Source organism: Suricata suricatta, chromosome X (assembly GCF_006229205.1).
Source record: "Suricata suricatta isolate VVHF042 chromosome X, meerkat_22Aug2017_6uvM2_HiC, whole genome shotgun sequence".
NCBI lineage: Eukaryota > Metazoa > Chordata > Mammalia > Carnivora > Herpestidae > Suricata > Suricata suricatta.
Window position 1 is genome coordinate 92,936,483 of NC_043717.1, and position 17,532 is coordinate 92,954,014.

The window sequence follows — 17,532 nt, forward strand, 5'->3', positions numbered from 1 at the left end:
ATTTCAATATGGGCTACACTTCTGACTTAATCATAAAGACTATGAACTATAGCTGAGTATGTATGTATGTACTATGTGTAACTTCACAGTAAAAAATCTAGAAGACACCACCTTGACCAAGTGCCCATAGCTGACATTACCAGTGTTATTTTGTATACCCCCCTGATATCAGGTACTGAGACAGGCACTTTGCCTCTGTCGTATTCTTCTTCTTAACATCTGACTTCAGTGTAATCTTGAAAAAACATCAGACAAGGGACATGGTACAAAATAACTAACCAACATTCTTCAAATATGCCAGGGTTATGGAATACAAGGAAAGACAAAGAACCTGTCAGATTGGAGGAGACTACGGAGATATGAAAAGCAAATACAATGCGGCATTCTGCATTTGATCCTAGGACAGAAAAAGGACTTCAGTGCAAAAACTGGAATCCTAATAAAGTCTGTAGTTTAGATAACAGTAAGGTTAGCAATGTTAATTTTGGTAAATGTGTCATGGTTATGGAATGTATTAACATTAGAGGAAGCTGGATAAAGATTATACAGAAACTCTCCATAGTATTCTTGCAAGTCTTCTATAAATCTAAACTTATTTCAAATTATTTTTAAAGGGGGAAAAGATTTGAATAGATATTTTACAAAGAGAAATATACAAATGGCCAAATACTCATGAAAAATTATTCAGTATTGTTAGTCATCAGAGAAAGGCAAATTAAAACTACAATGAGATAATCAATATACACCCACCTGAACAGTTAAAATTAAGAAAACTGTCAACACTAAATGTGGGAAAGGATGTGAAGCAATCAAAGCTTTGCTACCTTTGAGTGGGAGTATAAAATGATACAACTTTAGAAAATGGTCCTGTGATTTCTTACAAAACTAAATCAACTTAACCAACAAATTACACTCCTATATATTAACTCAATATAAACAAAATAAATGCCCATATGAAAATTTTATGTGAACTTTCATAAAAGATTTAACCATACTAATGTATCACAATTCCATATTTCAAGTTATACTACAAAGCTGTAGTAATCAAAATAGTATGGTACTGGCACAAAACTACACAGATAGATCAAAGGAACATGATAGAAAGCCCAGAAACAAACCCACGATTATATAGCCAATTCAACTTTGACAAAAAGGGGCAAGAGCATTCATTGGGAAAAAGACAGTTTTTCAACAAATGGTATTGGGAAAACTGGATAGCTATATGCAAATGAAGGAAACTGGACCAATTTCTTATACCCTACACAAAAATAACTCAAAATGGATTAAAGACCTAAATGTGAGGCCTGAAACCATAAAAAATCCTAGAATACAGCACAGGCAGTAATTTCTCTGAGATTAGCTATAATAACATTTTCCTAGATATGTCTCCTGAGGCAAGGGAAACAAAAGCAAAAATAAACTTTTGGGACTGCATCAAAATAAAAACCTTTTGTACAACAAAGGAAACATTCAAAAAAACTAAAAGACAACGTACTGAATGGGAGGCGATATTTGCAAATAAGATATCTGATAAAGGGTTAGTGTCCAAAATATATAATGAATTCTGCAATTCAACACCAAAGAATAAATAATCCAATTAAAAATGAGAAGACATGAACAGACATTTCTCCAAAGAAGACATACAGATAACCAACAGACACATGAAAAGATGATCAACATCACTCCTCATCAGGTAAATGCAAGTGGAAACCACAATGAGTTATGACCTCATACCTGTCAGAATGGCTAAAATCAAGAAGACAAGAAATAAGAAGTGTTGGCAAGGGTATGGAGAGAAAAGAATCCTCTTGCATTGTTGGTGGGAATGCAAATTGATGCAGTCACTGTGGAAAACAGTGTGGAGAATCTCAGTAATATTTACCTAAAGAATACAAAAACACTAATTTGAAAGGATATATGCAACCCTATGTTTATTGCAGCACAATTTATAGTAGTGGATGGAGGTAGAGAATATAATACTAAGTAAAATAAGTCAGTCAGAGAAAGACAAATACCATATGATTTCACTCAGAAGTGGAATGTAAGAAATAAAATTAGCAAACAAAGGAAAAGAGAGAGAGAGAGAGAAATCAAGAAACAGATTCTTAACTATAAAGAACAAACTGATGGTTACTGGAGGGGAGGTGGGTGAAAGGATGGGTGAAATAGATGATGGGGATTAAGAGTACACTTATCATGATGAACACTGAGTAATGTATAGAATTATTGAATCACTATATCATACACCTGAAACTATATAACACCATGTTAACTATACTGGAATTAAAATTTTAAAATTTATAAAAAAATTTTAAGGGGCCCCTGGGTGGCTCAGTTGGTTGAGCGTCCGGCTTTGGCTCAGGTCATGATCTCACAGTTCGTGGGTTTGAACCCCACGTCCGGATCTGTGCTGACAGCTAGCTCAGAGCCTGGAGCCTGCTTCAGATTCTATGTCTCCTCTCTCTGACCACCCCCCCCCGCCCTCGCTCATGCTGTCTCTCTCTCTCTCTCTCTCTCTCTCTCTCTCTCTCTCAAAAATAAATAAAACATTAAAAAATTTAAAAAAATTTAAAGCTTTACAATAATAAGAAACAAACTACATATTACGTGGAACAATATAGATGAATCTCAAAAATATTATTTTGTGTGAAGAAAACTTCACATACAAAAGTACTTTCTGTCTTATTACATGCATATGAAGTTCCAGAGCCTACAAGATTAACCTATTGTAGGAACACATCAGAACAATGTTTGTTTCTGGAGGGATGGGGCAAATTGATGGGTTAGGATATGAGAGGATTCTGGGATAATGGTAATGTTTTATATTTTGAAAGGCATTGAAATTGCACACGCATGTACATTTGTAAAATCTTGTCAAATGTGGCTTTAAGGCTTTTGTACTACAGTGTATGTAAAATTTACATCAAAAGAAAATCTATAAGCAAATATTTATCTCTGATTAATGATATACATTCTGAAGGATTTAAGGCTTTATTGATGTTTTCAGTTTACTTTGAAATGTGTCATATAATAAGATGGATTGACAGATGGGGAGGGACTCCGATGCATATCTGATGAAGCAAGTATAGTAAAATGTTAATGGCAGAATTTTGGTTGTGGAATTTTAAGTGTTAATTTTTAAGTATGTTCAACTTTGTTCTCAAAATTATGAAGACTTTTATAATAAAATTTTGGAAAAATACATAATTATTAAATTAACAATTTTAGTTGAATGGTATCCATAAAACATCAAAGAAATAATAATGCTCAGTGCCATTGCTTTAATATAACAGAGTACATTTTGGAAATATTATAAAACAAAATAAAAATTTGGCACCTAAAAATTATCAAGCTGGAATTAAAAGACACATAAGCCATGAAATATTTACTAGCTGGATGTCAAAGTCTTGGTGCCAAAGTAGCTGAAGGTGAGAGTGTTTAAAGTTGGTAGAAACTTAAATGGTAGCCAAAGACATTATGGCCATTGGACAACATTTAATTATTACCAAGCTACTGCTATGTGTGGGCTAGCTGACACATCCTGAGAAAGAAATTAATTCATGGGACAAAACTTGGGCAGAATAAGTGAGATGGTGCTGAATTGGTAACAGATATTTAAAAGGATAAGATTTATTGTGCCAGAGAGGACACCTGGAGCCCATTGTAATATCATGCTGACATGGCTCTTTGAAGCTAGGAGAAGAAGCCAGAACTTCCTTGACAGAACATTGAGGAATGGAGTTAGAAGCTCAGGAGGTGGGCATGTTAGAATGAATTTATTATGTGAAACTGGAGAACCCATCCCTGCTTCTGTTTCCTGGAAGAGCCCTGATAATACCTCATTCATGAAAGCAATAAGGAATGCAGCATTGAGGGAGATATTGGCATCTTTGAGAACTTCTATAGTAGCTGTCCTCTCTAGGCTACAGTTCACAGTTGGTGAGTGCTATCTGTGGTTGCCAAGAGACTAGGAGAATGATAAAACTCCAGAACAGCTGAGGCCAAATGGTTGCACTTTGGACATCATTATTGTAATGGGTGACAAGGCCAGAGTGACAACTAGGAAGCCTTGGCCCACTGGGGTCTGTGCCAAGGGTTCATACATCATGCTTCTTCTGGAAGAAGAGAGATGCTGTAAGGCTGAACCTAACAGACACCATGACAGAGGTCCCCCTCTAAACTAGAAGGTCTAAGGGTCAGTCTCTCTGGAACTATTAGGCAGTTACACATTGCCTAGAGCAGGAGACCACTTTGCAATATCCAATCAGGAAAGGCCAGCTACCTCTCCCCACATTCCTAAGGGTGAGATCTGCAGATGGGAACTTTAGATAGGACCCTGTTACCGAATGTTAAAGTTAACCTGATAGTCCCCAAACAAGACTCTGAACTCGCTCTGTAATTGGTTAATTTCAAAGATACCCTAAATATTGCGATTGGGTCCCTCCAAAAGTAATGAACGCTCTGAACAATGTGTATGGTTAAAGTTGCTGCCAATGCTGTTATACAATAATGATTGGATGTCACCATTTCTTGTAACTCCCCCTTCCTAAACCCCATAAAAACCTTACTCAGCCCTTGTTCGGGGCTCTCAGCACGGATCCACTGCGTTGGTGAAGGCTGTGAGACCGAACGTAGGCCCAGTGAGCCTAAGCCGTAATAATAAATGCCTTTTGCTTTTAAAAAATAAAAAAAATAAAAAAAAATAAAAGGATAAGGAAGGAATAGAGTAGCACAGAAGGGAGCAAAGGCTGTAGTTGTTTGATAGCACTATTAGGATCTTGACATTGCATCCCAGAATACCAAGGAAGTCACAGTGCAAAGACAAGGAACTCCAACTCATGGAGAGTCCCACATCCTAGGAAAGCACGCTCCACGGCCCTTGCCAGATTTGCTTTTTCCTTACTTGGCATGTTATAGAGTAGTGGTTCTTAACTAAGAGAGTTCCATATATTAGGATGAGTTTGGAAAATTGTGGGGACATTTTAGCTGTCACAATGTTTGGGAGGTGCTATTGATATTTAGTAGATGGAGGCCAGTGATGCTAGTTGTTCTGAAGTGTGTGGGATAATCCCATATAATATACAGTTATCCTGTATCTCACACAGTTTTCAAAATATTCCAGTAAGCTTTATTAATATAGATGAGAAAAAAATAATATAGGTGAAAAAAACATTTATAATTATCTGAATTTTATCTTACCTCAACAGTATGTTTTATCTTACTGTTTTCCTATTATTTAGCTTTTACTTTCTTACATGTAATAGCTCCTGATCCTCTTACTTTTCTTTTTTCAAAAATTTTTAAATTTTTTTGAGAGACAGAGAGAGATAGCATGAGCAGGGGAGGGTCAGAGAGAGAGGGAGATACGGAATCCGAAGCAGGCTCCAGGCTCTGAGCTGTCAGCACAGAGTCCGACGCGGGGCTCGAACCCACAAACTGAGAGATCATAACCTGAGCCTAAGTCGGACATTTAACTGACTGAGCCACCCAAGTGCCCCCCTCTTACTTTTCTTAAATAGAAACTTATTCACTTTAAGTTGGTGCAATCATGTATTTCATTATGTTCTCTGATGTAGTCATGCCTTTGCATTTATATATTGAAATAAATATCATTCTACTGTAAATTACTTTCATTTCGTTTCTCATTCATATTTCCATTAGGTCGTTTTTAAAATTATGTATGTAGGTAGGTTATATTATCTATGAACTTCATTTCAAGATAGTAAAGGGGGAGTCACCAAATATTTGTTATCAAGAGGGAGTATTAGGTCTCGTAGGAATGAGAACCACTGATGTAGCACTAAGAAGGCAAGATGAATATGGATAATAAGTAAGGCTTGAGGTTGTTGAAATCCTGGCTCATTATTATCAAAGTAGAAGAAACAAATCATCAGTGTGAGTGAACCACTGGAGCAGAAAGTATCTGCCTAAAAGAATCATTACTAGTATGTGTCAGGCTCTTTTTGTCAGCTTGCCATTTCATGCTCACAGCAACCCTGTAAGATAGGTACTGTTATTATCCCCATTTTTTGGATGAGGTCATTGGACCTGAGAAAGATGAAGTAAATTGCCCAAGTTCTCTTAATCACTGAGTGGCAGATCCTAGAGTGGAACTCAAGACTGTCTGATGCCAAAGACACATGCTTTCTATTATCTTACTCAGGCTATCTAAGAGCAAGCTGGAGAAGAAAGTGCTGGACATCTCCATCCCTCTACAGAATAACTCAGTCCATGAAGATATATGACTGAGTATCTTTAAACATTTTTTGAGAGCTTCAAGCTGTTCTAAGAAATCATAAAATAATAACACAGAAACCCATCTTAATGAATTTCTAACCTAATTAGATACATAAAATCTATGATAAGTACAATGTTAAATTAGAGGAAGGAGAGAAAATGGTGATAGCTGGAGGAATTGCAAAGACAGTTGTTGTAAGTGTGTGTGTGTGTGTGTGTGTGAGAGAGAGAGAGAGAGAGAGTGTGTGTGTGTGTGTGTGTGTGTGTGTGTGTGAGAGAGAGAGAGAGAGAGAGAGAGAGAGAGAGAGAGAGAGAGAGAGAAAGATATAGAGATGTCCCATGTGTGTCTGAAGGAAATTTCAACAACGATGTACTGAGTGACCACTGTGTGCATGGTAAAAACAGAAAGAGATTGAAGACCTAATGAAATGATGGGGCAGGAAACCAGTCTTTGAGGAGGTGGGAGGGGATGGGGCCAGAGAACAGGTGTAAGGGCACACCTATTTGTCAGAGGCCAGAGGCCCACAGAAGAAAGGGATTTCAAAAGGAAAAAAATTTGGGAGGCAGAGTATGGAATCACCAGCCAACTCTCCTCTGCAAACACCAGGATGAGGTCATCCTTACCCATTGAGCAAGAGTGAATAGAGGAGAGGAAAGTTGAGAGGCCAAAAGACCAGAAAAGGTTTGGGAAATGCTGTGGGCATAAATAAAGCCAAATCATCAGCAATAAATGAATAGAAGATTGTGGAGCTGCCTGCTGGGCTCTGGTGAAGTTAAGCTGCAGGGATTTACACATTTGTTGATTATCCACTTTAAGCGCTACCCCACAGTAAAACACTCAGCTCCAGGCAGCCGCCTCTGCAACCTTCCCACTTTTGCCCCCTAGCCAATGTTCTGTCTCATTTTTTCCTAAATTGTGAGCAATCTGAGCAGCAAATTATGAAGACAGATTATATACATAAAGAGTTAGCTTTTATAAACAAAATTTAAGACAAAATTACTCTGACACATTTAATGATATGCATAATTGCTATTGTGCTGGATGGCAATTAGGCATAAATTGTAAACACTCCACATAAATGCGTGTAATTAGAATTACTTCCACACAGTTAAGCTAAGTTCTTGGTTTCTTTGCTGAATTTGTCAGCTCTTGTATATCCCTCAACTGTATCCACCTCAACAGTGCAGATACAGAGTTGGTGTTAATCAACCACCCTCATCAAAGCATTTGTTATCATTAGAAGATGCCATCTTGGGTTTTCTCAACTATCTCTGGCTGCCACTCCTAGTGTCCTTTCATCTTGAAGTGCCCATCAAGAGCCACACCTGTCTCAGGCAGCCTTCTGCCAACCTCAGAGGTCCTCCCTACCCTACCCCCTCACAAAGGATTTCCGGTGGGGACAGAGGAGAAAATCTTGTTGATTAGTGGCAACATAAGGGAAGAAATGGGTTCTGAATCTTATTATCTAGGACACCAGGGACAAGTGGATCACAGGGTAAGGGAGAATTTCTGAATTCAACATACATACATTCTCTCTGCACCTGATCTACAGTCATCTTTGCAGCTGGCCTTTGCAGGGGATAGATTCATACTAAAAAGAAAATCCTGCTTGAGCCTAATTCTCAACACACCCGTTCCTTAATTCAATGAAGTTATTACCGGAAATGCCTTTAAATTTTAGACTCAAGTTTCTTTTCTTTTCCCATTAAAAATAAATGGTTTTGAAAAATCCCCAAAAAGCCAGAATATTGATGGGAATACTTGTCAGTAGACTAAGGTTTGGAATCAGATAGTCCTGGATGCTATAACATTCTAGCAGTGAAATTTTGGTCTTTACTCTCTCTGAACCTCAATTTCTTCATCTGTAAAATATTGATAATACTGGAGTCTGTAATGTATGGCTGTTACAGATGTCTTATGAAGATTTCATGTACATAAAACATTAGTACACTGACTGGAACATAGTAAAATTTCATTAAATATTAGTTGCATTTGCTATTATCATGGTTACTGTTGCTTTTACCTGTAGCCTTGACTTCCTCTTTACTGTGACCATCCCTCCATGTGCTTACTTCTGGAGGAAGAAGAACTGCAGGAAATTAATGGATGAAATGCAAGTGGTGAAATCTGGATGTTGAAGCCAAAGATGACCTTAAATCAAACTGAACAGCACAGATGGTTCAGACCCTCATCTATATTCCAATTTTGTTAGAGGGAGGTTGGTGCTGACCTGGTACATTATGAAACCTGGCATTTAGAGGAGATAGAAACCAGACCAGATTAAAATAATCATTAGAAACTTTTGCTTAATCAAAAAATGTATTAACTGAACTCCCAATGTAAAGCACTGGGGAGACAGAAGTGCTATAGACAAGATATTTTAGGAAGGGAGAGAGAATATATCCAATGAGTCTAACAAAGGTACTAATAGAGGCACAGTGGTAGCACCCAGGATGGATAAATGATTCCTCTCTGTTCAGAAGGCTCAGAGAAATAGGCCTTCAAGCAAATGTAGGAATGTATTAAATGGTATTATATATATATATATACATATATATATATTTAAAATCCAGTAAGAGTCAAAAGGCATTTTGTTAATAGTTGAATTTTCTGAACTTACTTTTTGCTTCTAAAATGAAATGGATGACAGAATTACTATTTTAGTTACCATTCCCCCATAACAAACTACCCCAAGAATTAGTGAAATAAAACAATTGAGTTATAATCATGAATTCTATGGGGTGAGAATTTGGCTAGGTCACAGCAAGAATAGGTTGTTTCTGCCTCAGGATGTCTAGGGTCCCCAGCTTGGAAAATTTTATGACTGGAGAGACCAGACAGCTACAGAGTGGGATCATTTCAAGGCATCTTCACTCACATATCTGGCAATTGATGTTGATTGTCACTGTCACACTCTGTTAATGCTCTAGTAATGCTCTATTGTTCCAAGTTTTCATAGCTATTCTATTTCCAAAGGGAGGGGACCTATATGTTACTTCTCAATGAATAGAATATTGAAAAATTTTAAGATATGAAGTATACCCTACACATTTTGTTTGGACTGTGTTTCTGTCTCCCAGGAACTGTCAACTGGAACACCTCTATGCGGCCTCTTTATATGACTTGATTTTCATCAGAGAATAGTGGCTTCAGGATTGTTGAACTTCACAATGTCATCTAAGTGACCCCAAAGCAAATTTACAGAAAACAAGGCAAAAGCTGTATCAGTTTTTATGACCCAGCCTTGAAAGTCACATTCTGGGAGCTACTATTGTGCCCACATGCCTTAGTGATGCTCCATTGGTACCAAGTATCACAATCCCTTTGGGATTCAGGAGATGACGTTAATTCTATCTTTTGATAGGAGGAACATAAAAGAATTTTTAGATATATTTCAAACCTTCCTTAGCTGTCCATCTATCAAAGCCACAATCATTGAATACCCACCTATTGACTAAACAAAGGGCAAGAATCCTGGAAGCATTTGTTCATTTATTCATCAAATATGTATTGAGTGCTAACTATGAGGCAGGCACAGAGGTTCTGGGACACAGACATGAAATATATAAACATATAAATGATTACATAATTACCCCTTTTCTAGGTGCTAAGAAAAATGATGATACATCGAAATGGAACCTGATTAGATGGAAGTGGTTGTATTGGCAGAAAAGTTAATTTACATGGGGCGGCCAGACATTGTCTATTTGACAGCAGTTTAGAGAGTACAGAGGATAAGAAAGAGCTAACTACATCAAATTTTGGGAAAGAACATTTTATGCAGAGGAAATAGCATATACAAACATTCTTAAGCAGAAAATAATTTACAGATTCAAGAAGCTGAAAGAGGATCCCATATGTGTCCAGAGAACATAGAGTAACAAGATATGATGAAGTTGGGATCAAACTCTTAGCAGTTTAACAGATTCATTCCCCCTTAGTCTGCCTTCCTCTTCTATCAGGCACCCTTCTTTTTTTATTTGAGTATATTTGACACATGGTATTACACTAGTTTCAAGTGTACAACATAGTGATAGACAACTCTATGCATTATGCTGTGCTCACATCTGTAGCTACCATCTGTCACTATGCAACACTGTTACAATACCATTGACTATATTTTCTATGCTTTACCTTTTATTAGCACCCTCTTTGTATTTCTGTAATTTACTCTTTGTTAGAAGGATTTTAGTAAGAGAAACATGGCAAGTAAAGAGAGAAAGAAGTGCATTTCTTGCATAAACAGTAGAGTGTAGCTGGTTTGGTCTTATTGTTTGGGCTGCCATTAAAAGCCAGATGTTGGACAGCAGAATTCAAACTTTTCAAAAGCTGTTCAACCAACTTTATGTGAAATATCTTGGTGCCCAGCTTGTATTTTACTTGCCAAAGATGATAGTAGGCTCTGGAAAAACCAAGAAGCCTAAGAAGCTTGGCTTCTAGCTTCTGCTTTCAGCTGTCAGACTACTGTATAGTAATTACATACCTCCTTAGTCAATATTTCTTTTTTAAAAATTTTTAATGTTTATTATTGATAGAGAGAGAGAGCAGGGAAGAGGCAAATAGAGAGGGAAACACAAAATCTGAAGCAGGCTCCAGGTTCTGAGCTGTCAGCACAGAGCCCTACATGGGGCTCAAACCCACAGACCATGAGATCATGACCTGAGCTGAAGTCAGTCACTTAACCAACTGAGCCACCCAGTCTTAGTAAAGATCTCTTTACTCTATCAAAGCAGGAAAGGGCCCAATGACAACATCATCATCATCATCATCATAACTACTAACAAAATAACATGTATTGAATATCTTTTATGCACCAAGGGGTTTACATACCTTATCTCTTTTTTCTTAATTTTTTAACATTTATTTTTGAGAGAGAAAGAGACAGAATGTGAGCAGGGGAGGGGCAGAGAGAGAGAGGACAACAGAGAATCTGAAACAGGATCCATGCTGTAAGCTATCAACAAAGAGCCCGATGGGGGGTTTGAACTCACCAACCACAAGATCATGACCTGATGTTCAAATGAGCCATCCGGGTGCCCCATATATTTTATTTCTTTTAATCTTCATAACAGCCTAGTAAGGTAAGATAGATACTAGTATTTACATTTTACACATGAGGGATTTAAAGATCAGTGAGGCTAATTTACTTGTCTAAGGTCACAGAGCTAGGACTCCCAAGCTAGTCTGTCCTAGTTGTAAACCCACTCTTTAAGAATAATTAAAAACTGTAATTTTTTCAAATAGTAAAAAATACAAAGAGGTACCTGAATATTTTGTGCATGCAGTGCCCCTAAAGCTAAATATTTCTGAATTTCTCACTTTTATCCAGATGCTTGTATTCATATAGGCCAAATTGAACTGTGTCTGTGCAAAAGTATCTACCCTTTCTCATGGCATTGCCTTCATACTCTAATTCAAGTTTTTCTCATAGGATTTCTTATTTGCATTCTGGTTTAAAAATCAAGTCCTCAAACTTACACAAACCACCGTTTTGAGCTTCAGTTCTCCTTGGAGAGCATGGCATATAATCAGCCTCCTTAAGTACTTTGAATTAAGTGATATGCAGAGTACAGCTTGCCTTTAATAGATCTCTTTACCTGATCTCAATGGGGCCCTTGTTCAGGTATTAAAAAGAAGAAACCCAATTAGCTCTAATTGCTGCTCTCCATGGATGTGTTGCCTTCTCATTGGCAGATGGCAGCTGATGTTGTGGAAGAGGCAATGACTTAAATTTTCCAGGTGGAGAAATCCCACCCTCTTCTTCACATTTTTCCCTTCAATATATTCTACATCTTATAAATCTCCAAGGCCTATGAGGTTTAGGGATTTGGGTATTAGAAATTAATAACTTTTTTCAGTAGAGGCCAGTCCCATTCTCAGAAAGTCAGGCCACTGGACCTTCCCGTGGCTTCGTTTATTTGAACAAATATTTACTGGGTGCAGGCTGTATGTCTGGGACTGTGTAGATGGTCCAATGGTTAGACTGAAGAGTTTTCAAGGTAAATTCATTTTCTTTTTGAGCCCATAACAGAGTTATATACATAGTGGGTGTTTACTTTAGATTTCTACTTAACATACTTATATGTTGTTTATATTTAAATTTATTTTTAACATATTTATATATTAAATTTATATTTAACAAATGTATTAAAATATGAATAAGTGAATATGTAAGGCTGCTTTCCAGAAACTCAGGGTAATGCTAGTCCCTGACCCTGGAGGAAATGCTCAAGTTTCTCCACTCCTTACCACAAATTCTACTGTCAGATTTGCCCCAAGACAAATCTCTGATTGCAAGAACTGGAAGTATCCTAAGACATCATATAGTTCATCCTCTACTTTAGGCAGTTGACCAACTACCCTGCAGTATAAATATCAGCATTGTATAATAGAAGAAAAATTTACGAGGAGTCAAACAGAGGTATGACCATGCCCTAATTAATTGTGTGACTTAATTCATTTAATAATTTTATTTATTTATTTATTTATTTATTTATTTATTTATTTATTTATTTTAAAGTGTTTTAATTTTATTTTGAGAGAGCGAGAGGCCAGGGCAGAGAGAGAGAGAGAGAGAGAGAAAAAGATAGAGAGAATCCCAAGCAGACTCCAGGCTGACAATGCAGAACCCGATGCATATCTTGATCTCATAAACCATGATATCTGAACCAAAATCAAAAGCCTTATGCTTAACAACTGAGCAATCCAGTTGTCCCAATCATATTTATTTTTCAATGTTCATTTGAATACTTATTCTGTGTCAGTTCCCATTCTAGATGCTGGGAAGAGTTGGAAGTGAAAATAGGTTAAAGACAAATGAAATGAATAGGACATAGTCTTTGTCTTTAAGGAACTCATTAAATAGAGAGGAAAGACACATATGCGAAGAATTACTGTATCATGTGATCAAGCTAAAATAGAAATATATGCAAAGTGCTTCAATAGCACAGGGAAAAAGAAAGCCTGTCTTTGGCGGGGTGGTGAAGGATCAGGAGATGCTTCACAGAATTTGCAACAGTTGACATCTGATATTTGAGTTGGACTTGAAGGATGGAAGCAGGAGGAAAAGCCCAGGAGAGGTGAGGCAGAGGTAAAAGGAAAAGTATTATGTGCAAAGTCATGGAGTAGTAAATAGTATGAGACCTTCATTCTGTTCTCTATTGGGGATCCTTGAGGCAGAGGTTGATTAAACACAGGAGGCACGTGGACAAATTTTTGTTGCAGGAAGATCATTCTAGTGACAGAGTAAGTAAGAACCTAGAAAACCATTCTCCTTTCATGCTCAACCTCTTGCCAGCCTTTATGGTTGCACTTCCATATGGACATGAGCAGATACACAGCTTGTACTTTTCCCCATTGGCTTGCCATTATAGATATGGTAATACATTGTTAGGAATTGTTATGCTTGATGGATGTTGAGTTGCTCTGTCTTGGATGAGGATAGAGAATGTTAAATTAAACATCTATGCTATTCACGCTTTTTCGATACTTAGGGCTCTGTGGGGGAATACAATAGTAATGACAAGGTCCTTGCCCTTAGAGAGTTTGTAACTTACCTGTGAGAGAAGAGAAGCCTCCTAGGTGTCTAGAGATGCTTCCATGCTAATATATAAAAGTGGGCTATTTAACAATTCTACTTCTTGTATAATTTATGATGATATGTTAAACTTTGATGATGTTTCAGTAAGTAATTTATTTACATGATTCCCATCTCAAAAGGTACACTTCCATTCCATTTAATTTCTCTTCCAAGAAGCAATTAATATCACTGAATTCATATACATCTTCCTAAAATAGTCTATATCTCTATAATTATCAATATTATTTGTTTTACCTTTTGTTACACAAATAGTGTCATAACATACACACTGCATTACACTTTGTTGTATTTAAAGTATATCAAAAATGTCTTTCCATTTTATCACATATGGAGCTGACTCATTCTTTTACACTGTTTTTTGTTTGTTTATGGATGTACTGTATTCCATTGTGTGCATATGATTTAATTTATTGAACGAGTTAGGTTGATTTTAATCTTTTATTTTAATAAATAAGCCTGAAATTAGAAACTAAAATAAATTTTAATCCCTTGACATTTTTAATTCATGCATTTTTATCAAGACTTTAGGTGGGAAATGGAGGCAGATTTGGATTTAGATTGCATTACATTATTTTTCTACTTCTCACTTCACATCTAACTCATGTTTTCCCAAGACAAGTCATCTACCGTAATGCCTGTTATGGTCCAAGAAAACCATTTTGGGGATTCCAAGATTCTGAACTCCCCTGAGTTGGTGGAAATATCATGGATTTGGTGCTAAGCAGGCCTTGGGTCCAAATTAATATTCTGGTATTATTATTGTCTGATTGAATTGTTTTGAACAAGTGAGTTAATTTCTGAGAATAAGCTGTGTTATCTGTAAAATAACAATACCTACCTCACAATGTTGCTGTGAGACTTTAGTGCAATAATCCATGTAAAGAACTTAGCACAGTGCCTGGAACCTACCTAATATCCAACAAATGAAAGTTTAACACACTTTTTGTTCATTAATGTGGAGAAAGTTGATGAAACAAAGGCAAATTCATCAATTACATAGTAACTATTCTTGACACTGCAGGAAGATTACCACTTTGTCACGGTTTTTGGAAAGTACCAGGAACAACTAGAAAAATCAAACTTTCTTTTAGTGAGGTCTACATTCCTCGTTGCACCAATTTTCTCAGAGCTACCTTTACATCCTTGTTTCTTAGGGTGTAAATAATAGGGTTGAGAGCAGGGGTAAGCACGGTATACAGAAGGGAAAGCAACTTCAATATGTCTTCATACTGAGGCCTCGATGGGAAGCCATAGACAATGCCCAGTGTTCCATAATACAAACTGACCACTATCAGATGGGAGGAACAGGTGGAGAAGGCCCTCTGTTTCCCTGTGGTAGAAGGAATCCTCAGAATGGTGGAGATGATGTGAGCATAAGATGCTAGAGTTAGCATGAAGGGGCCGAGGGCAAATAAAGAGGTACATATAAAAGAGGTCATCTCAGCTACTTGAGTATCAGTGCAGGCCAATTTCATGATGGGCTTCAAATCACAGAAGAAATGGTCAATCTCATTGGTAGCACAGAATGTTAACCGAAAAGTGAGGCTCATGAGAAGGATGGGTGCCAGAAATCCAGCCACCCAAGAGACACCAGCTAGCTGTAAGCAACCCCAATAGTCCATTATGCTTGGGTAATGCAATGGGTTACAGATGGCTATGTAGCGATCATAAGACATTACAGCCAGAAAGAAGCATTCTGTGGCTACCAGAGCAGCAAAAAAATAAAACTGGCAAGCACAGCCTGGGAAGGAAATAGGCACATGAGCTGATAACAATGTCCTCAGCATCATGGGCTCAATGGTAGTGGTGTAGCCAATCTCTAGGAAGGAGAAATGGCCAAGAAAGAAATACATGGGGGTATGAAGGGAACGATTGGCTGACACCACAGTTAAGATTACAATGTTGCCTATGACAGTCACCACATAGATGATCAGAAATAGCCCAAAAAGAAGAAACTGAAGGCCATGGAGATCCCCAAAACCCAAAAGGATAAATTCCGTAATTTGAGTCATATTTTCTTCTTCATTGCTAGCCATGAGTTAGATCTAAAAACAAAAATATAAATATAAAGAATGACCATTGATTAAATGTGATTTTTAGAAAAAATATGAAACTGCTTATAAGCATCATACATATCAAGCATAATTTCCTTCTTTCTGGAAGTTCAAGATTATTAATCTTAATTAACAAATTTGACCACAGTCTCCCAGGATCCATTTGGAAAGCTAACCCCTGACCTCAATTACCCCATCTTATATAGAACATATGGGTCCCTGAAACTGACTGACACATAAATATGCACATTTTTCCTGATATTTACTTTTTAAAAAACAGAAGGAAATGTGTTCTATTCTTGGAGGTCTTATTCTGCTTTTGTTTTTCCTGGAGCTGCTTGTGGTGTTTACATCAGCAGTGAGTATTTGGAATCACTTATGTGTAAATTATATAAGGTGTAAGATCAAATCTGTTTCCTGTTTTAGAAATTCCATACCAATGAAATTATATGAATTGAAATTAGTTATGTTGAAGGATGTTTAATTCTTAAAACTTATTCTATAATAAGTTCTCTAAACTTTAGTAAAGGAGGCAAAGTGGCTTGAGAGGGAACTACTGATAGTAGGATGCTGGTTAGCTATACTAAAAAGAGTCCTACCTGAATTCAAATTCCAGCTCTGCTACTTAATGGCTGTGTGCCTTTGAGCAAATCACATCACTTATCTGACAGCCAGTTACCCATCTATAGAATAGCATATAGATGCTGTTTTACATGTTTTTCACAATCACTGGTCCATATAAGATATTTAATACATTCCATAATCCATTCAACAATATTTATTAAGTGCCTACTATGTGTGAAACTCTTTGAAAGGTGCTTAGAATAAAATAATTAAAAAGTCAAGAATTTTTTTTAACAAGTCAGGAATCTCTACACCTCATGGAGTTAACATTTTAGTGGGAAATAAAGACTAAAAATGAAGAAAAAGACACATAAAATAATTTTTAGCTGTCTACTATGAATGTAAAAAACAAAACCCCCCAACAGGAAATATGATATACACATGTGTGTTTGGGAGAGGAGTATATTGGTTGTGGTGGTCAAAAAAAAAAACATAAAAAGTTGAAAACTAAAAAAATGAGAAGGAGATAGTCATGGGAGTGAGGGTGGTAGAGAAAGTGTTCTAGGAAGAGGTAACAGGATTTGAGGGAATGATTAAAAGCTTAGAAAAACTGAAGTAAACTGGAAAGAAAACAATATATGGTAGAAGGGAAGTTGGAGAGAGAGAGAAAGCAAGAGAGAGAGAGAGAGAAATAAGCAGAAACAGGCAAAGAGAGAAATGAATAAGAGGGGTGTAGGGAAAATAGAAAAGGAGCAGATCATTTAGATCCTTGTAGTCCATGCTATGGAACACAGGTTTTAAATACTATAGGAGGGCACCTGAATGGCTCAGTTGAAACAGTATGGGACACTTAATCTCAGGTGTGATTTCTAGCCCCACGTTGGATATAGAGATTATTTAAAAATACATAAGTATGATGGTGGAGGGCACTTACAGGGAAGAGCACAGGGTGTTGTATGGAAACCAATTTGACAATAAACTATTTAAAAAATAAATAAAATAAATAAAAAAATAAAAAACAGAACAACAAAAAAATACATAAGTAAAAAATAAACAAATATTACAGGAATTCCCTG

The 17,532-nt window shown here is 36.8% G+C and overlaps 1 protein-coding gene across 1 annotated transcript; it reads right to left on the bottom strand.

The window, feature by feature from the left end:
• Positions 1 to 14,935: 14,935 nt before the first annotated feature.
• On the bottom strand, positions 14,936 to 15,850 carry LOC115283503 (olfactory receptor 11L1-like). The gene has a single exon (XM_029929703.1). The coding sequence runs from the start codon at positions 15,848 to 15,850 to the stop codon at positions 14,936 to 14,938; it is 915 nt and encodes a 304-aa protein (XP_029785563.1).
• Between the last annotated feature and the right edge of the window lie 1,682 nt (positions 15,851 to 17,532).

Excerpts from the sequence above, each read along its gene's own strand:
- LOC115283503 (XM_029929703.1), bottom strand. The coding sequence starts at position 15,850 with ATGACTCAAATTACGGAATTTATCCTTTTGGGTTTTGGGGATCTCCAT.